Genomic DNA, 20,990 nt, shown 5'->3' on the forward strand with positions numbered 1-20,990 from the left:
TGGCGGTGCCCAAAGTATGAGGGTCCCCGATCCAACATCATGATCAATTGAGGGCTTCAGCTTTATTTCAACCTGCTTCTATCCTATATAGCTCTACCTATGGTCCGGTCACTTTTTCGTTAGTACGAATTCCCAGGTCTCAGTATTTCATCTGGTTGCATTACTGTTCAGCAGCATATGCCATTGGTTAATTAATTCTTCCGAGTACGCAAATTACTTTCGAATACCCGAGACGTCAGTTTCCAAACCTCTGAAAAATAGCACAAAGTCGTCATCAGATCCAAACTCACTGTATAACATGATATCTGCAATCAAGTTAGGTTTATTGTCCGTTCCATCCCTGGTAGATCACCATCAATCAGGCTTGGCATAAACTCCTCGCCGAGTGAAAAATGAACAAGAGTTAAAGTTTTCTTGAGAAACAAAAAATAGCATCAGAACTCACAACAGAACGGAGGGTCCACAAATCGTCTTCCACCTGATCGATCCACCTTGCTCGCCTTTATGTGCCCGTTGGATGGTTATAGAGAACCATATTCACCAGGTTATTGTCCAAAATTCTGGCTACGTGCCCGGTCCACTGCAATCTTCCGATTTCTGCGGTGTGAACGATAGTGGCTCTCCCAAAAGCGGTTGCAACTACTGGTTCATTCGCCTCCTTCTCCAATGTACGACTCATGAGACTCATCTCATGCCATAGGAATGCATAGCTGCCATTACTTATGCGACGTTATTATTGAACGGAAATTTCCCGCCCAAGTTGTTTAAGTTCGCTATTGTTTGAAAAGGGTTTCCATGGAAAACAGCGCATGATCTGATCGCATTGAGATGTCTCAATGCGACTCACCAATGTTAATTGTGAATGCTCAACTAGTGTGAGGAATCACTCAACATGGAGCAGCTCTGGACTACCAAGTCTCTTTACTGCTGGCAGGATGTGAACTGACGAGAGGATACTGATACTCCTTTGAAGCTTGGCCGTACTGATGTTTTGACGAAGCAGTGTCATGACTCTGATACAATCAATCTGTCATCATCGCCATTATCCATCATGCGCGAGGAGTAGGACGCTACAAGAGTATAAGTCTTATATGCACCTCACATTCCCCTTCTACCTGAAACAAAATCCGCCATCATCATGAGATTTGTTATACGTATAAATATCGTTATATTATAGCAATATACTTTTTCAAGAACTTGTCATTTACCGTATCTCGCCAACCACTTAGTGGGACATTGCCACTTCAAAATTTATTTCGCAATGTTTTCTTGACCCTTGAACTTACTTACTTACTTACTTATGGATCCTGTACACCTCCGGTGGTGCAAAGGGCCGACATGAAAGATTTCCATCCTTCCTGAGTGTTGTCCAGGTATCGCTTTAACCTGTTGCCAGGTTAGATTTCGGTCGACTTCTTTTATTTCTTCTGAGAAACTATCATGCGAGGCTTAATAATAAGTACCAATGAGTCTATCGGTAAAATTTTGCACGGTACCAACGACAACTTGAGCAAAATTCCAAATCTAAAGCAAAATCCTTCTGGACATAATTACAATCAATGCAAGAAATCCGAGCTTCCATTGTCAACTACTAAGGAACTTTGCCGCATCTTCGCTGAAAAATTCGCACACATGATCCGGAGAGCCACAAAGCAGTTAAAATCATCAGATAATCCTGAACCCGACGGCATACTTGTCGTTTTCATCAGAAGGTTTATCGAAAGTTTGCTCGTCCCATTACTTCTATTGTTCAGATCTTCGATTATCAACGCAATCTTTACCTCCTGTTGGAAATTTGCACTAATGTGTCCACAAAAAGAGATACAAACGCGATGTGAACAACCATCGAGGGATTACGTCATTGTGTGTCATTTCGAAGCTGTTCGAACTCGTTACACCTTTATTGTCGCACTGTAAGCAGCTTGTTATTGGCGATTATCGCGGATCTACCGGGAGTCGCTCTACTTCTATCAATTTACTGTGTTCCACGTCTTACGTTACAAACAGTCGAACAGGACAGGCTCAGGTGTTATACTGACCTATCTGCAGCCTTTGATAAGATGAATAACTCATAAGCTATTGCAAAACTGGACCTATTCATAGTCAGCGGCAGTCTCCTGAACTGGTTTCAATCGTATCTTTTAGACCGACATCTGATGGTAGCTGTAGGGGAATGCACATCTTAAGGTTTTCATGCACTATCCAGTATACCATAAGGGAGTCATCTACATCATCATCCACTGATCTACCTAATCTATTTCATTGATGTACACTTGGCTATCAATTGCTTCAACGATAGCCTTCTAGGCAAATAAATAGAGCGAGTGAGCCATGTGAAGGAAACTGGCGTCACCCTAAACTCACAACTAAGGGAAGATCCATAAAGTACGTCACGCAAAAATAGTCGATTTTTGACACCACCCCCCCTCCCCCCCTCCTCACACTTTTTGTATTAAATCTCTAAAATTGTTGTATGATTCGTCACGCTGCACAATAGGACAGTCCCATATAAAGGAGTGGCCAAAACTACCAAAAGGCCAATTTTCGATTTGAGCGAGTAAAATGTGATGAATACACAGCTTATAACCTATATTTTTATAATCAGGACGGTTTTTATTTTTTAGATTTTTTTGGGAGGGGTGGGGGGCGTTTAAACTAGCCCCTCCTAGAAATGATATTTTTACGTTTTTTGGAAAAACGGGCAGCTTTGCCATATTTTCGTCTCAAAAGTAACATATTTATATATCGTTACAAAGCTCTTAAACAGATCTATGCAATAGGCTTGATAATGTAATAATAACTCCGTCCAGTAGTTTTAAGTAGTTTTGTAAAAGCATATTTTACGCAGTTTTTAACGAACAAAACAGTTTGGTACCCCGCAATACACCGCAGTAAAACATCATGCACTATACTATTGAACGTTTAAGCTTTGAGGACCATGAATAAAATTCTGCCCAAATTCACAACTTTGTAAGACACATGATTTTTTAAAAATGCCTATTTTTGATTTTCTCGTGTACTAAGTATACGTAGAAGCTAAAAAAGCATTAAAAAGAACGCCCAAACACTTATAGTGTTGTATACCGATCGTCTCAGTTCGACGAATTGGGCTGATGTCTGTGTGTGCGTGTATGTTAATGTCTGTACGTGTGTGAGCAAAAATTATCTTAACTATTTTTTAGGCACTTACACTCAACCGATTTACTCTCAACGAGTTTCATTCGTCAGAGAACGTTGTTCCATTGCTCCCTATTAGAAATAGGCTGGATCGGACTATGGGCTCAAAAGTTATGGCCAAAATACATTTACTCATAATGTACGAGAAAGATAACATTACCGCTAGGGGGATTAATCAGGTGTTTTGGTAAACTTCTTCATTTTCAATTTTCATCTGAGTTACTCAATAATGCCACTTCAATTGAAAATGGTGACGAACACAATTTACTTAACATTAGAAGGGGGAGGTTTATGTCTTAACGTTGCGCCTAATTCAAGAAAAAATCAACTAACACATAAAAAGCGTCACGCAGTAGAAGGGAAGGGGTTCAAAATTAACAATTTTGACATTACTACATAATTGAAGCGAATTATAGATTTAACCATAACGTGTCATAAAGTGGTGGATGAGAAGTGTGTTAAATAACTCCTTGTCACAATACGTTTTTATATTTATGAAAGAAATCTTATGGAAATATCAAATAAATGAAATTCCATTTCGTTGATGTCACAATATGACGCTAATTGAATCTGTTCTACTCTCCTTTGCTGGTTTAATAAGTTTTATTCAGTGAATTTTCAACACCAGAAGCTAATAGTGCTTTTTTGATCATTTTAGGAAAACTGTGTTGCGTCCATTTGTCTGTGACACGAATATACAGTAAAACCCTTTATATGACCAGTAGTATTTTATCCAGCATCAATCAGGCTTATTGCAAGCCAAAAAAAAGTGACAAAATTCCGTTGGTTTTGTAGAATACGACTAAAATCGATACTATGCCAAAAATTGGTCCCATACCCCATTAAAGGCTCGAAAAAAATATTTTTCGTTTCTATCTATGTTTTTATGATTAATACCACCATTTATTGCAGGATTCATAATTTTGGCCAAAAATACCTCCTTTTTTCCTATTGTGCGCTGCTCGGAACCCCCCTCCCCTCTAACAGCGTGGCGTACTTTGTGGATGGCCCCTAATGTTCAAGCAGCACATCTTTTCCATCGTCGAAAAAGCATCCAGAACTCTGGGATTCAACTGAAGGAATAGAATCCCAATTCACCGCTGTTTCTTCCAATGTACGTTTGGTTTTGAAGCCAATGCCAGTTGATAAACCTTGAGCTACTCCGCTCAAGGAGAGATGTTGATGAAGCCATGATGATCGTTGATACCCTTCAGGGACGAATCGATTCTAGATTTATGCTGGAACAAATAGACTTGAACACGCAATCACGTATGCTTCGGAACAGACATATGTTGGAACTGCTACTTCGTTATACAAATTATGGCATGCACGGTGCTATAAGTGGCCTACATAGTCTTTAACGTGATTATACAATTTATCCCGTGGTGGATTTCAAATTTATCACATGTTTCTATTCCCATTTCCAAAAGTCTAAATGTGACGTACTAATTTTTGTATGGTGATGAAATTTTTGTCGATTCTTCAGCATTATTAAGCAAATAACCTACCCTTTACTTACTTACTTATGGATCCTGTATACCTCCGGTGGTGCAAAGGGCCAACTTGAAAGATCTCCATCCTGAGCGTTGCCCGGCTATCGCTTTAACCTGTTGACAGGTTAGATTTCAGTCAACTTCTTTTATTTTTTTTTATTGAGGCTTCGCCGCCATTAGCCTCTGGGTCAGCCTCTGCTGCGATGTCCCGCTGGGTTCCAGTCTAGTGCGTGTTTACAGATTTCGCTTCCGTCCCTACGTAGAGTGTGGCCGACCCAACCCCACTTCCGATCCCGAATTTCTGTTGCTATCGGCCTCTGGTGACAACGACAACCTACCCGTGCTTCACCCTTATGCTCGTTTTTAGTCTTTCAACTCATGCTCTTGAAAAAACTGCTATAAGCACGTGGTTTCTAAGATGGCCGATTTGCGGGTTTTTGTATGATCACCTTAGAGTTGCTAACTCGAAAAAGGATTTTCACGTTGCACGGAACTTGTTACGCCAAAGATTGTCATCTCTTTTTCGCAGGCATAAATACACTAAGACAACAATAGTGCTTTGCTCAAATGTTTTTATACCTATTTTGTATTATTTTATTTCTCAACCACATGTCTTTATTTACATTTTTCTTGAATGCTCAAATACTTCACGTCATTAGAGCTAAATGTAGTGTGTTGATGCAACAACTACAGAAAATAAATCAAGATCGGAAAAACTAATTGCTTCCTATTCAGTTCAGGCGTTCAGGCTCACATCCTTTTAACCTTTTCTTCCCTCTCCAGTCTACATGTACTATGTAAACATGTGTAAAAAATTTACTTCATCATCCGGTATCCAAAATTAATACAAAATAAAATTTTCCTTTTTTTGTCTTATCGTTTAATTTTATTCTAACTGACCGTATCCATTTAGTGAGTGAACGCACAACCATACACGGTAATTTAGTCCGAGACGAACAAATGTTGCTTCTTTTCCTTGAAACCCGTAAGGACGTTAGTTATATTCACTTGATGCTCTGAACTAAATCGCAAGTTCTAATTAACGGTTTTGCTGTTCATGCTTCTTCATAACTTTCAAGTGATCTTTTTAAATATAAATTTCTAATTATTCCGCTCTTGCATTTTAATCACCTTTCTGGAGAATGTTTCAAATCGCTCCTACGCGATTCTTATCTTTATTTATTTATTCAGACTAAGGCCGAAGTGGCCTGTGCGGTGTCAATGGCTACACGTCGCTAACCACGCAGTCTACGGAGGGTCCGCAAGTCATCTTCCACCTGATCGATTTTCACCGGGTTACTGTCCGACATTCTGGCTGCGTGCCCGGCCCACCGCAGTCGTCCGATTTTCGCGGTGTGAACGATGGATGGATATCCCAGCAGCTCATGCAACTCGTGGTTCATTCGCCTCCTCCACGTACCGTCCGCCATCTGCACCCGACCATAGATATCCCAAGTAGCACACGCAACATCTTCCTAAAATCACCTTGTTTCTATTCAGTTTCATTAAAGGCATTTTGAAAACATCTAAGCACAAAAAAGTTGCATCAAGATGTCAAAAACGCTCGAATTGTGATCAATGTTTTATTAAAATTGCAATGCAGTACGTGTTTGACATTTGAAACATTTTTATTTTATTTTTTTCCGCTGTAGTATTTTGCAACATTATTGCAATTTTACTGTAATCGAAGGATGTTTCCGTATGCTCCACCCCTTTCGCTTTTTAGATTGCAAGAGAGTTATATTTGATGGCACATACGCAAAGATTGTTTCTTTCCGAATAGTTGCAACACAGTGAAATGTTCAGTAGTGAAACAATTTGTGCTGCTATAGTACGCATCACTTTCCTTTCGAAAACTCCAAGTGCGCATTGATCCTCCACGAGCATCGTCCAGGTCTCGTGTCCGTAGAGGACTACCGGTCTAATGAACGTTTTGTAGATTGTCAGTTTGGTACGGCGGTGAACTCTATTCGATCGGAGCGTCTTGCGGAATCCAAAGAACGTACGGTTTCCAGCCACTATGCGTCTCCAAATTTCTCTGCTGGTATCATTTTCGGCAGTCACTAGTGAACTCAAGTACACAAATTCTTCTACCACCTCGATTTCGTCACCACCGATGCAAACTCGAGGTGGGTTGCTCACATTATCTTCTCTTGAACCCCGTCCTATCATGTACTTCGTTTTCTACGTGTTGATTACTAGTCCGATCCGCTTAGCTCCCCTTTTCAGTCTGATGTAGGCTTCCTCCATCTTCTCAATGTTACGTGCCATAATATCTATGTAATCGGCGAAGCCAAATAGCTGGACGGACTTATTGAAAATTGTACCACTCGTGTTAATCCCTGCTCTTCGTATTACTCCTTCCAAAGCGACCTTGCCGTAACCCTCTACGCGTTTCGAAGGGACTCGAGAATGCCACTGAAACTCGAATTACGCACATCACCCGATCCATCGTCGCTTTGATCAACCGTGTCAGTTTATCCGGAGATCCGTGTTCGTGCATTAGCTGCCATAGCTGGTCCCGATCGATTGTATCATATGCGGCTTTGAAGTCGATGAATAGATGATGTGTGGGCACGTTGTATTCGCAGCATTTCTGCAGTACTTGGCAAACACCTGGTCCGTGGTGGAGCGTTCGCCCATAAAACCCGCCTGGTACTGCCCCACGAACTCCAATTGGTGCCAATTGGGCAATTGGTGCTAGTCGACGGCATAAAATTTGGGAACTTGTAGACGGCGTTCAGCAATGTGATTGCGCGGTAGTTGCTACATTCCAGCTTATCGCCCTTTTTGTAGATGGGACACACGACACCTTCCATCCACTCCTGCGGCAGAACCTCATCCTCCCAAACCTTGGTAATCACCCAGTGCAGCGCTCTAGCCAGTGCCTCACCACCGTGTTTAAATAGCTCTCCTGGTAGTTGGTCCTCAACTAACTGCTCCCATACGCCGTCATACCAGTCTTTTCTCTGATCCGTGGGCACCGTGTCAAGTGCAGCGGTTGCGGTACTACCAATGGCGGATCGAATATCTCTCCAGCCATCTTCAAGAGACGCTGCGCCTAGCTGCTCTTTCGTTGGGAGTGCCACTTCCAGCTGCTGCGCGTATCTTTGGGCTAGTCTACCGTCTTGTAGCCGCCCAATGTTAAGCCGCGGCGTCCGACTTCGACGCGTATTGTACACCGTCGAGGATTTTGAGCTCAGGCATACTGCAACGAGGTAGTGGTTGGATTCAATATTCGCACTGCGGTAAGTGCGGACGTGCGGACTGCGGTAAGTGCGGAGAAAGTAGCCGCTCGATGCTCGCTTTTCCATACTTTCTGTCCTGTCCAGCAAATCTCCTGCAGCGCCAAGACGTCGACGATGCGGGGATGTAATTCATCGCAGTTCCATGTTCCAAGCTTCCAAACGTGATCCTTTATTTGTCGCCCGGGTCTTTGCCGATTATATCGAGTCGTATTATATCTTATATTGCTCGTAATGATTGGTGTTACAGGCGACTTATTGGGCCACCACATCCTAGGCAAGCCTCACAACTCGCAGATGGCCTGAGGAGAGATCATCAAGCTTTAGAGGCATGACACCAGCTAATATTTCTAGAGATCTTCTATGCGTGGAATTCATCAATTTTAAACAAATTCTTAAACATCGAAATATTGGATTTTCACAAGTTTTAAAAAATGAGTTTGAACAGCGTTTCCAAAAGCAAAACATCCATTTTCCATGACTGTACGAGTATTGATTAGTTATTAGTTTACTTATGTTTTTTATGAATTTTATCAAAATTCTACCAATAGTCAGCCATGTTTGTACTGCAATCTGAGCACCGTTGCGGCGTATAGTTTTAAAAATTATGGACATTGAACATTAACATATTCTCATAATAAAAATCTAATAACACGATGAATGACCCAATTAAAAATGCACGTGTTAATTTTGAAACAGTTAATTCAATCTATGCAAAACTAACTGCACTTACCAGGAACGCTTTGTTTAGTATGAACTAATAATTCTCTATTTTCACACTTTTTCTCATCTGTTCTACTAACTGATGTTCTAGATTTCTTTAAAATACACAAATTTAAAAAGTTCCCCCAACATTTAACAATCATTTTTTTATTCTCGCCCACAAGGAAATGCTATCCCGGTCATCTCTGGAGACGCAAAAGCTAGAACTCATGTCGGCCATGAGTGAACTTAAACTGCAGCAAGCCGCCTTAGAACGCGAAAACCTGGAGCTGCGATCTAGTCTGATCAACGGAACACCCCTCACCAATGGGAGCCTAAATGGGGGCATCTTGAACAGCAACACCCTCAACAACAACAGCATCGCAGCGAATCTGCTGCGACGGACTGGACGAATGGTCACGTCCACCCCGGGCAACTCGGTCAACACATCCCCGCTGCACCACGGCAGCCACGGCAATCTCCCCCAGCACCAGCAACCGATGGCAACCTCACCTAGTCCCGTTACGCCAAAAGTATGTCCCCTTCTATCGAAACCAAATACCGCCCTTGTCTAACAACTGATTTCCTATTTCAGACACCGCCAGCGTCCTACCGGCAGCGGGTGGACCTACACTACAGCAGTCTTCCACGGCAAGCCTTCGCCACCACACTGTCAACTGCCAGTGGGTCCAGCGGTGGCAGCAGCTCCGGGGTCGGTACCGACGCCAACGCTAACCCGAAGCGCAACGTAGCATTCGGTAATTGTCTATCGTCCCTAGAATCCTTTATCAATGCCATCAATCTTGAAGCCGGTGAAGCAGTGGCGGCAGCAGCTGAAGAATCTGCTTCTGGTTCCTCCCTTTCAGCTAAGACTTTGGTCACCACAAGTGGCGGCGAAAAGCCGAATCACGCCGCCGGTGTCGTGGTCCCCGCGAATATGTCCGCATCTATGAGTGCCCTGACGCTGTCCGCTGCGCTCGGCCACTCAAACTTGCGATCGTCGAAGCAGACGTCCGCTTCGGCGCAGAATATTTATTGTACGGTTGAGCCGGGTACACCATCCGACGAGCAGCAGTTGATCGATTTCGAGCAGGACCACTCGGAACGAGCTACCACAGAGCCGCCGTCTAGCGCAGCGGTCAGCAGCGGTGGGGCACCGGAGCCGGGTCAGAAGCTTGCCGCAGCCAGTAGCCCCATACTGGACCGAGAGTTTCATCAACGGTCCAAATCCCAGCCGCAACCTTTCTCCGTTTCGGTCGACACGTTGCCAACGGCACTCGGTGGAATGCGTGGATTTTCCGTGCCAAATCTAGGTTCTATACTACTTCCTCCGTTTTGCTACCGCGTCGAGTTCCGATGTTTACCGTTCCATTAATGGCTTGCCAGTTCGTTAAGAGTTTTACGCTGCTACCCGTTTGGATATTTTCGTTCTGCTTCTTTTCTGGTTCATTGAAGATTGCGGCACGATTCGTTCGCGATCGCGCGGCCATTTTTGCTGTCTTGTGTTCTTTTGTCTTGTTGATGTGATTAATGTTATAATAACGATGTTTGTTTCAAATAATACATTCGACTCATTGGAACGTTACTTTCGATAGAATTGAAACTGTGGAAATTGGAACTATGTCATTACCTATACAGTTGAACAACTGATCGTGCACTTTGGCACTTTGGGGAAAAGATTTGGCGATTACGAAGGATAAATCTGAGAACTTTCTCTAAATGGTTGAACAATTTGTTCTTTTTGCAGATTTGTTTAAAAGTAGTTTGAAAATTTCAGAAGAAATTCGTTCTGAATAAAAAAAAACTCTAAGGAAGAAAATTCTTTATAATTTAAATACAATTTATTTATTTACAATTATGAAGTTTTTGATGATCGGCGAATTCCTGTTAAAGGATTTTGAGAAAAATGTTTTTTAAGTCAGTTTTGAATTAAACATCGATGAATTTTCGGCTTTTCATTTATTGTATTGATGAATCGATTAACTTTTGGTTAAAGTGTGCACCACCACATTTGAAAGTCGATCAAATAACTCCAAAACAACTTTTTAGAAAATGTTCTTATGATACTGTTTTAATTGCTTTTCGAGTTACATTCGAAATCAATTTTAAATATCATTTGAATTCCATTCAGAGTTTTATTCCATATCCTACCAGTTTCAAAATTTCTAATCAAAGGTAATGTTTCACAAAATTAACCAAACTTCAATTTGCTGTAATTTATTTCACTCCACAAAATAATCTGAAGTTACTACGTTACCAACCTTTTCACTGTCGACGTACCCTTGGCTGACCATAACTTTCCATACTTCCATTGAACGAACAGCCATAGGAAAATCATTCTATCCACGTCCTCACCCATCAACGAAATACTCGTCAATCCGTTTCTGACGCTAACATTCCCAACTGTTCAACTCAACAAGCCATCAGTTGTGACCGTATCGAAACAATAACACTGCATCCCTGCAACCAAATTTTCTAATACAGACGAAAGATCAATTCTGTTTTTCTTTGCTCCTGTGAAGTGCCCTTGCTGACCAGCCGATTGTTCATCGTTGTCGAATTGGAACCATCAACTAATGCAAAGCAGACGATTCTTTAACAAATATTTGAACATAACAATGCTATTATTAAATTGTTCCTCCATCCATCTTTCAATTCCAATCGCTAATGAAGCATTTTCCTCTTCCATCACAGCCGAATCGGATACCCAATCGAGTGACCGTCTGGACGGTCAAGCTAGTCAACGAAGCTACACCCCGCAACCGTCGCCATCGCCCTCGATGAGCCACAAGAACCTGAAAGGCCTGCGGAACATCTTCGGTAAGATTAAGCGCAGCAATAGTGGAACCCTGGAGGACGTAGACCCCGGGGAGTTCAAACGGGGTGGGGTACGAGCTACTGCCGGAGCCAGACTGGGATGGAGTTCGGAGTTTAGAAGGCCTGACAAGCCACTGAAAGAGTGGGACCTGGATTCGCTCTGCCAATGGTTTGACCATTTGGGACTGGGGATGTACGAGGAAGAACTGCGACGATGGTTGAAGACGGGAGGGGCGTATGAGCTGGTGAAAGCATCTCCGGTTGATATTGAGAAGGAGTTGAGCCTTAAGAATCCACTGCACAGGAAAAAGATTGTACTGGCGATTGCCGATCTGACGGAGAGTTTTGAAGGGGATGCGTTGCTCAAAATCGCAGGGAAACTGGATACTCCTTGGGTAAGTAACTTGAACAAATCATATGGAGGCGAATTCTTATGTATCTTTTTTAGACCATTCGATGGCTGGAGGACGTTGGACTGCCACAATACAAGGATAGCTTTATGGCCGCCCGAATGGACGGTCGAATGTTGCACAAACTTACCATGGATGATCTAGTCAGTTTGCATGTGTCTTCCTGTGTGCATGTAGCCAGCTTGCGGCGAGGTATTCAGTTGATGAGGGAACAAAATTGGAATCCGGATTGCTTAACTCGCCGCTCGATGAGCGACGAGAACAACGGAACCAAAGAAGACGTACGATTATGGACCTGCTACCGTGTCATGGAATGGCTCCGAGCGGTCGATCTGTCCGAGTACTCACCGAACTTGCGCGGAGCAGGTGTTCATGGTGCCCTTATGATGTACGAAGTCAAGTTTAGCGCGGAATTGTTCGCCGAGCTGCTTAGTATCCCACCGAGCAAAACGCTACTGCGAAGGCATTTGGCGACACATTTCAAGGAACTTTTGGGACGGGACATTATTCAAGCCAAACGTGACGCGGAGAACACACTGGGCTTTCAACCATTGACGTTGGCTGCCAAGATAAAGGTTGGTTTCTTCTTCTTAACAATCTATGACTCGAATTACTTATTAAACATTGTTTCAGACGCCAAAGAAGTCGCAGTTCTCGCTGAAGCGCAAGAAGAGCTCCAAGGGTGGCGACGAGTGGAGCGACTACGTCTGCCCGATGGGTGACTCAGGTCAGGAACATCTGCCCAATCCGCCACAGCCATCTTCATCATCGCATCAATCACTCTCCACTGCATCCTCTTCCTCTTCCTCGGTCGGGGCGGCAGCCACCGGCAATGTTACCACTACTAGTACCACTACCAGTGCCACCAGCAACTACCACCAGCAGCACCACCAGCATAATAGCTACAACTCACACCAAGCTTCTCCCTACCGCGCTAATACTAATCTTGTCACTAGCAATGCAAGCGTCGCTGTAAGTTGTCAATTAATCTGTGTGTCTAACCCGTGTTTGTTTATGTTTGGGAGGAAAATTCACAATAGTCATAGTTTTCATAGGGACTCGTAAAACTTCTTCAATAGGTTGAATGCTTTCTGTGCACAATCAATTATTTTGCATTTTATGTTGAATCACGTGTTATAAAACTTTTGTAAAGATGGTGCCTGAGATATGAGTCGAAACGAAAAATGTGGATCATTAAGCATATGATTCTCACAGAAAATGTGTTTTATGTTACATTTTTTTGAATGCTGCTTTTAATTTTTTGGATTTAGGATTTAGGATTTTCTGAACGTTGTATTCATATGTACATATTATATAGGGGGGACTGGGGAGACTTGATCCCCTTTTCTCATTTTCGATGTATTACTTCCAAAAACAATTATACCTACGCGGTTTTTGCAGAGGCTTTATAAGAAACATATAAACTTAACTTTACTGATGTGTGACACTCTGTAAATGTTGTTGTTATTGATACACAATAGTTTTTTTGGAGTGCTGTCAAAAGTCAAATTTTAAAATATTCGGGGAAATTTATCCCTCTCCAAGATTTGATAAAAGTAGAAAGTAGTTTTCTAATATGTATATCTTAAAAGAAGGCTTCCGAACCACCTGAAAGAAGTCTTCCAAGCCTCTTGAAAGAAAGCTTCCAAGCCTTTTGTAAATAGCTTTCTGAGCCGTGTGAAAAGAACCTTCCGAATCTCATGAAAGGAGCCTTCCGAACCTCTTGGAAGGAGTCTTCCAGGCCTCTTAAAACGAGGCTTCCGGGCTTCTTGAAATCAGGCTTCCGAGTGTTTTGAATGGAGCCTTCCGAAAACAGGCTTCCGGGCCTCTTGTAGGGAGCTTCCTAGCCTCTTCAATGGTGGCTCTCGAGCCACTTGAAAGGAGGCTTCATTTGCATCTTGAAAGAACGCACAGGTCTCTTGAGAATACGCTACCAAGCCTCTTGAAAGTAGAATTCAGAGCATTTTGAAAGGAAGCTTCCAAATATGCTTTCGAGCTTTTTGAAATGAACATTCCGAGCCTCTTGAAAGGAGGCTTCCAGGCCTCTTGAAAGGAGGCTTCCAGGCCTCTTGAAAGGAGGCTTCCAGGCCTCTTGAAAGGAGGCTTCCAGGCCTCTTGAAAGGAGGCTTCCAGGCCTCTTGAAAGGAGGCTTCCAGGCCTCTTGAAAGGAGGCTTCCAGGCCTCTTGAAAGGAGGCTTCCAGGCCTCTTGAAAGGAGGCTTCCAGGCCTCTTGAAAGGAGGCTTCCAGGCCTCTTGAAAGGAGGCTTCCAGGCCTCTTGAAAGGAGGCTTCCAGGCCTCTTGAAAGGAGGCTTCCAGGCCTCTTGAAAGGAGGCCTCCAGGCCTCTTGAAAGGAGGCCTCCAGGCCTCTTGAAAGGAGGCCTCCAGGCCTCTTGAAAGGAGGCCTCCAGGCCTCTTGAAAGGAGGCCTCCAGGCCTCTTGAAAGGAGGCCTCCAGGCCTCTTGAAAGGAGGCCTCCAGGCCTCTTGAAAGGAGGCCTCCAGGCCTCTTGAAAGGAGGCCTCCAGGCCTCTTGAAAGGAGGCCTCCAGGCCTCTTGAAAGGAGGCTTCCAGGCCTCTTGAAAGGAGGCTTCCAGGCCTCTTGAAAGGAGGCTTCCAGGCCTCTTGAAAGGAGGCTTCCAGGCCTCTTGAAAGGAGGCTTCCAGGCCTCTTGAAAGGAGGCTTCCAGGCCTCTTGAAAGGAGGCTTCCAGGCCTCTTGAAAGGAGGCTTCCAGGCCTCTTGAAAGGAGGCTTCCAGGCCTCTTGAAAGGAGGCTTCCAGGCCTCTTGAAAGGAGGCTTCCAGGCCTCTTGAAAGGAGGCTTCCAGGCCTCTTGAAAGGAGGCTTCCAGGCCTCTTGAAAGGAGGCTTCCAGGCCTCTTGAAAGGAGGCTTCCAGGCCTCTTGAAAGGAGGCTTCCAGGCCTCTTGAAAGGAGGCTTCCAGGCCTCTTGAAAGGAGGCTTCCAGGCCTCTTGAAAGGAGGCTTCCAGGCCTCTTGAAAGGAGGCTTCCAGGCCTCTTGAAAGGAGGCTTCCAGGCCTCTTGAATTGAGGCTACCAAGCTTCCGAACCTTTTGAAAAAAAGGCTTATGAACATCTTAAAAAAAGACAGACAGAATCACTGTCTTCGACCAACGGTCGCACAGACTGAACACTTAACATCTAGCATGAGACAACGGACACGACATTTACACAACACTCGGTCCACTGGGTGGAGAACTTTTCACTTTACGAAAAGTTTTCTCCTTACCGGGGCGGGAATCGAACCCACACTCCACAGCACATGCGTCTAGACGAAGCCCAGAAGCCCACAAGAGAGAAGTCCTTCGAAACTTTTGTAAGAAGGCCTTCGAGCAGCTTGTAAAAGGCTTTGGAGGGCAGAATTTTATTGGATTTATTTATCGTTATACATAATACATAATACCAAAACAAAGTTTTGAAATAAAAAAAATACACAATTATCAAAACTTTATCTATAGGGGAGGAGGTTCGGTTGTGGGCACCGTTCGGTTATGGGCACCCCTATGTATCTTTTGACAGATAAGAGATGCTGTCATTCTGAAAACCGTCATTTGTTTGCTAGAGTAGCATGATGTTTTGTGCTCAATATCAAACCGGATGGGCATCTCTACTAAATTTTTTGTGCAAGAAAAACAACACGAAAGTTTTTTCTTGGCTTTTTTCAAAGTGTCATAAATTGAAGTGATTTAATTCAAAAAGTGAGTTCTAATGCGTATTTATACAGTAAATTTAATCTATTTTGAGGCTCAATGACGATTGCCATCCAAATTTTAGCGCGAATTTTTTTTTCTTCACATTCTAAAAACGCTGCGAAATTCGGTTTTGGGCACTCTTATTGGTTCGGTTATGGGCACCCTCATTTTATTGATAAATCATTCAATATCGTTTTAGTTATCCCTTAACTTATTTTTAATAACATTTTTATGCAGTTTTTATAAATATTTAGACAAAATTGATTGAAATAATGAGTTAATTTATTATTTTGATTGTTGGGCATGTCTTGTTATTATACACACACTTTTTCAAACAAATCGTTGAGCGATTTGCTTGCAACAAGTTGCATTCGACGGGCGTTCCTTTCCCATTGTTTCCTACTGAAAATTTGGTCAGATCGGACTATGGGATCAAAATTTATGGCCAAAATATTATTTTTTGTAATGAACGAGAAAGCCACTATTAACGCTAAAGTGATTAATCAGGATTTGTTTGACTGTGATGCATACCAATAAAACGTAAATCAATGAAAAATTGAAACTCATTTACCTAAAGTGCTATTTTAGACCTGTCTTATGTGATTTTTTCAACATCCTTCTTAATGCACCGAGGGAGGCATCATCACTGCTAGGTGGATTAATTTGAGTTTTTTAGTGTCTCCTGGCTATTAAAATGAATAAACTATTCCTTGTCTTTAAATCTGGGTGGTTTTTATTCATGCTTCTTTATTTTTAGCTAAGTTTTCATGGGTGCCCACAACCGAACCACAAAATGGAAATGTCCAAAAATGTAAAATTTTCTAAATATTCAATATTTTTTTTCAAATCGATGAAATGATACTAATTTCTTTGCTAGTAGTAAGGTTATACGTTTAGCTTTCCATTGCTATGCAAATGTCGGCATAATAGTTCGGAATTGTCGTTCGTCCGCCATTACTAATTTTTGTTCGAGGTACTTTTCAAATGCTGGTCTAGAGTACATACAATCTTAAATTTTGGGGAGATTAGATCCCCTCTCTATGATATCTACTCGATAAATATTTTTTCGAGCCAACCCTTCACCAAATCTGTCAAATCTACGAAAAATTAGCTGCCTGCGAACAATTTTATATTTTTTGAATTTTTGTATGGGTTGACTTTTTTTTCAGTAGAGTTCATTTGGTATATTGATGTCTTTAAGCTGTGAAAAAATAATAGCATTTTGTCACTATTAAGAGAAAATGTTCCAATTTTGCGTGCCCACTAAAAAAATCCTTCGGCTGAAATCCAGCCGGTGGTGTAATAGTCGGGATCTGTATTGGGCGACTGGGGCTGCAATCGAGGATAAAGCCTAGGAGTCCCCGTGTGTTTTGGAAAGTTGGTCAATTCCAGTGAGTTCCAGGTCGTAGAGCAGGTGACTATTAATGATAGCCTGTGTGGTCATGGTTTGGACAAGGTTCAAAATAGAGTTACTCTAAATCTGTAGCTGACTTAGTCTCCACTGAAATGCGGCAGAGATGTGAGACGCCGGCAATGGAGATTCCTAACGCCTAACACTATTTTCAGGATGGGGTATTCTGCCAACTTCTTGTTCGGACCGGATAGCTGATGTCGCCTTCAGTAATCGTTTATGATAGCGATCGTAGAAACCTCCACTGAGATAGCCCAGTGTATAACGATGCTAACGGCGGATTAAGATTTTATCCACGTGCGTGCTGGAGTCGCAAAAATGTCGTTGGCGTATTCAAAAATGTAAATTGTTGGTGGTAGGAAGCGAGCCAATAAACAATTCAAGCTGAATGAGCTAGTTTTTTTCATTGAAGAAGTCTATTTTTGACTGAATAAAAGCTTTGCCAGCTTCCATTGTTTGTTGAGGAAATACATCGTTCAAGGCAATGAGAAAAAGTGTAACAGCCAGGCCCTTGGGGTACGTTAGTTCTTCTGGTATGCCTTCGAAGCCTGATTTCCAATGAGCACTTGGACGCAGCGCGTCATGAAAAAAAAATCCGGAAGAAATCCAGGATTCAAAATTCCCACTCACGCAGCTGCTGAGGAACGAATGGCTCCCGTGTTCGGTTGAACGCCTTCAAAATGCCGAGAGCTACAACGTCCGCGTGTCTGCTCTCCTCGAAAGCGTCCTCTAGGACGTCTCCCGGGTTAGTGAAGTAGGAGCGCGTTTCATAGCTTGGGCGGAATACGTGCCGAATCTGTCATCCCTTTCGAGTTTTTCCCACAGTCAGTGGTTCCGGTGGGCCACCTTCAGCTCGGCGAATAATTTCTTCTGATGCATATCGTCAAGTCAACGCAGCAAAATCGGCGCAGGTTGTGTCCGTCTTGTACGAGTAAAAACGGTGACTCCACTCAGACAGATTCAAAATAAAAAGAAAAATTAGCAAATCAGCAGAGCATTGTTGACTACTTTTGGATTCCACGGTTGAGTTTCCAGCAACATAGAAGTTTTATATAGACTTTGCAGAAGTTTGGACCTCGGAAAGGACCGACGAACACGGAACGCAAACGGAACTTTACCGGTTTTACTTAGTTTTTTTTGTTCTTTTCTTTTTGATGATTTTTCACAGACAGCTTTTTTTTCGAATGTTCTGGAATCGAATTTACGCGCAATGTACAGAGAATAGGGTTGAGCGATCTCCCACACGAACATCCTCCCCGCCTTGAGGCACTACTGCCTCAATCCGTTGGTAGAACACAAATCTTTCGAATGGGCCGCGAATACACTGCTTGCACTCGTCGCAAAGTTACAGAGTGAACAACTCTAGAATGGTCTGGATGAAGTGTTACGATACGGACCAACTCTCACGGGGCTGGCGGAACATTGTCGTTCTTGACCAGCGCAAGCTGATCCTCTCTTAAATTTGCTTCGGTCGACAACCATTTCGTTCGAGGTTGTAGGGTGGCAACATATTCATCCCGCCAACGCAACGGTTTCAGATATTAGTTGTGTGCTTGTGTAACAGCTGCCACTTATACAGAAGTTTCACTGAAATATGACTCACTTCTGGTTGTGGGATCAAGTTGGCCAAATAGGAGTCAGCGCGTCATAGCTGTCTGAGTTGTTTGAAAGGGGGCATAGCGGTCGCGAGTTAAGGCACGCTTCCACCTGCGCTAAAACCGTTAATAGTTACTCAAACGTTGGTGCTCCTGATGCAAGGACTGCTACCAGATGCTTTTTGGCACTCTTCACTGTTGCCTCCCATATACCGCCGTGGTGGGGTACTGAAGGTACATTTCCACAGTTGCTTAGGAACCGATTTACAGCTACGTTTTGCATATGTTGTGCAACTTGAATCTCTCAACCAGCGGTCTGTAATTGTAATTTATCAGCCTTCACCCTGGCCGACACCGTCTGCCCATCTACACTTAAGTTAGGTGAAGACCTACCAAGCCTTCATCGTTAACATGCGCTAGACCGTATAGTACACCGGTTTCCAACCAAAAGCAGGCGCTGGGCTTAACCAAGTGTTAACAGGTGTCAGATACACACGCAAAAAAAAAAGCGTTCCCGAATTCGTGAACCAGCAAAAATACACCGTGATTTAATTCATGGATTCGGGAACACCAGTCACGTTTTCAGGAACGTTCCAGAAAACGTGACTGTATTCCCGAATCCGTGACTGTTGTTCACGAAAAAATACACCGTGAACTCGTTAGTTCACGAATTCATGAACGCTTTTTTTTGCGTGCATTAAAGGGAACGAGAGTTGGCAAGGAAGGAAAAGATTAGTGAAGAAGAGTTGCGTTTGCTGAAACGAGAAAACGATCGACTGCCACTAAGCCGAAAGTTGATTGGCTGAATATGCCATTTGGTCGAATAAGTCACTTGGCTTCAATAAGTCAAGCGTCATTTGGCCGAAAGGGTCGTTGAACCGAAAGAGTCATTTGACCGAATAGATCATTTGGCTGAAAGAATCATTTGGCCGAATAGGTCATATGAAAAATGAGAAATAGGGTGTGAAAAGTGAGACGTCTCACTTCTCTCTCCTCATTTCTAACTTCTCACTATAAAAAGTGAGAAGCGCGAAGTGAGTAGTGAGAAGTCTCACTACTTTTCAAAAGTGAGTAGTGCGAAGTGGGTAATGAGATGTCTCACTACTCACTTCGCGCTTCTCACTTTTTACAGCGAGAAGTGAGAAATGAGGAGATGTCTCACTTGTCACTCCTTATTTCGCACTTCTCACTGTGGAAAGTGAGTAATGGGAAGTGATAGTGAGACGTCTCACTACTCACTTCGCGCTTCTTATTTTTTACAGTAAGAAGTGAGAAATAAAGAGTGAGAATTGAGACGTCTCACTTCGCGCTTCCCACTTTTCACAGTGAGAAGTGAGGAATGGTGAGTGAGAGTCTCGTTTCGACTGAAGATAGAAGAGCTATGATACTCATTCAGATCTTGAAGAATTTAATACAGAATGTTATGCAGAAAACCGCAAGAAGATTAAAGTTTGCCCGGCTAAGTTATTAGCATTTTTTTGAAGTGGGGTTTGAGCAAATTTCGTTTCTTTTACCTTTGAAAAAAAAAATTCACCCCTACAACATTTCAGTAAAATGCTAATATCTTTGCCTAATAAACTCTAATCTTCTCGCGGTTTTCAGTATATCATTCTGTATTTAATTCTACAAGAACTGAATGAGTACCGCCAACGGGGGTGTCATTGGGCCAAAATGTGGTATGCTCCAAGTAAATGTTACAAAGCTTTAGTAGTTAACATTGGAATCAAGTTTTAATTAGTTTGGTACAAGCTTTAACAATGAATTTACCACTGTGTGGGGAAAAAATAATAAATTAGGGAAATTCTTCAAAGTTATATGTTGTTTAAAACTGGCCCATTCTCACCCCTCACAGGGGGTGACATTGGGCCAAGTACAATAAAGTTCAGCGGTGACGATGTAACGATTCAATCTACTATAACTACACTTGTAACTACACCTGTAACTCAAAGCTAGTGTGGGAATGCATTCTGGCTTTGAAAAACTTATCCATACGCAATCGAGTCTACCTATATTGGATCCCAGGACATACGGGTCTAGAGGGAAACGAGATTGCTGATGAGCTAGCCAGGAATGGATCTAATGAAAGGTTCATTGGCCCTGAGCCCTTCTGCGGGATCTCAGACTGCTCTGTAAAAATGGAACTGAACAAATATATGGTCAGTCAAATCACATCAAACTGGAATGCACTTCCCCATACGAGCCAATCCAAAAGGCTCGTAACGATTAACCCCAAGAAAACCCAACAACTATTAGGTCTCAACAAAAGGGATCTCAACATCTACACCGGTCTAATAACTGCAGATACCATCTACAAAAGATCGGAGCAATCCAAACCTCAAATTGCCGCTTCTGTGACGAGGAGAGAGAAACATCAGAACACATCCTCTGCTATTGCAGTGCACTCACTCAACGTAGGTTCAAAGTTCTCAGCAAGC

The 20,990-nt window shown here is 42.9% G+C and overlaps 1 protein-coding gene across 11 annotated transcripts in view; it reads left to right on the plus strand.

Annotated features, from left to right (window-relative positions):
• LOC134226293 (liprin-beta-1) overlaps positions 1-20,990 on the plus strand; it is a 148,562-nt gene that overhangs the window by 120,350 nt on the left and 7,222 nt on the right. For 6 of the 11 annotated variants that reach the window (XM_062706970.1, XM_062706965.1, XM_062706966.1 and 3 more), the window contains 6 exons: positions 8,803-9,150; positions 9,213-9,375; positions 9,484-9,930; positions 11,312-11,829; positions 11,883-12,419; positions 12,478-12,816. In XM_062706970.1, coding sequence (XP_062562954.1) covers positions 8,803-9,150; positions 9,213-9,375; positions 9,484-9,930; positions 11,312-11,829; positions 11,883-12,419; positions 12,478-12,816 — 2,352 coding nt within the window. The remainder of the gene's footprint in view (positions 1-8,802; positions 9,151-9,212; positions 9,376-9,483; positions 9,931-11,311; positions 11,830-11,882; positions 12,420-12,477; positions 12,817-20,990) is intronic. The other 5 variants (XM_062706973.1, XM_062706974.1, XM_062706971.1 and 2 more) reach the window with 2 other exon arrangements.

Source organism: Armigeres subalbatus, chromosome 3 (assembly GCF_024139115.2).
Source record: "Armigeres subalbatus isolate Guangzhou_Male chromosome 3, GZ_Asu_2, whole genome shotgun sequence".
Classification (NCBI taxonomy): domain Eukaryota; kingdom Metazoa; phylum Arthropoda; class Insecta; order Diptera; family Culicidae; genus Armigeres; species Armigeres subalbatus.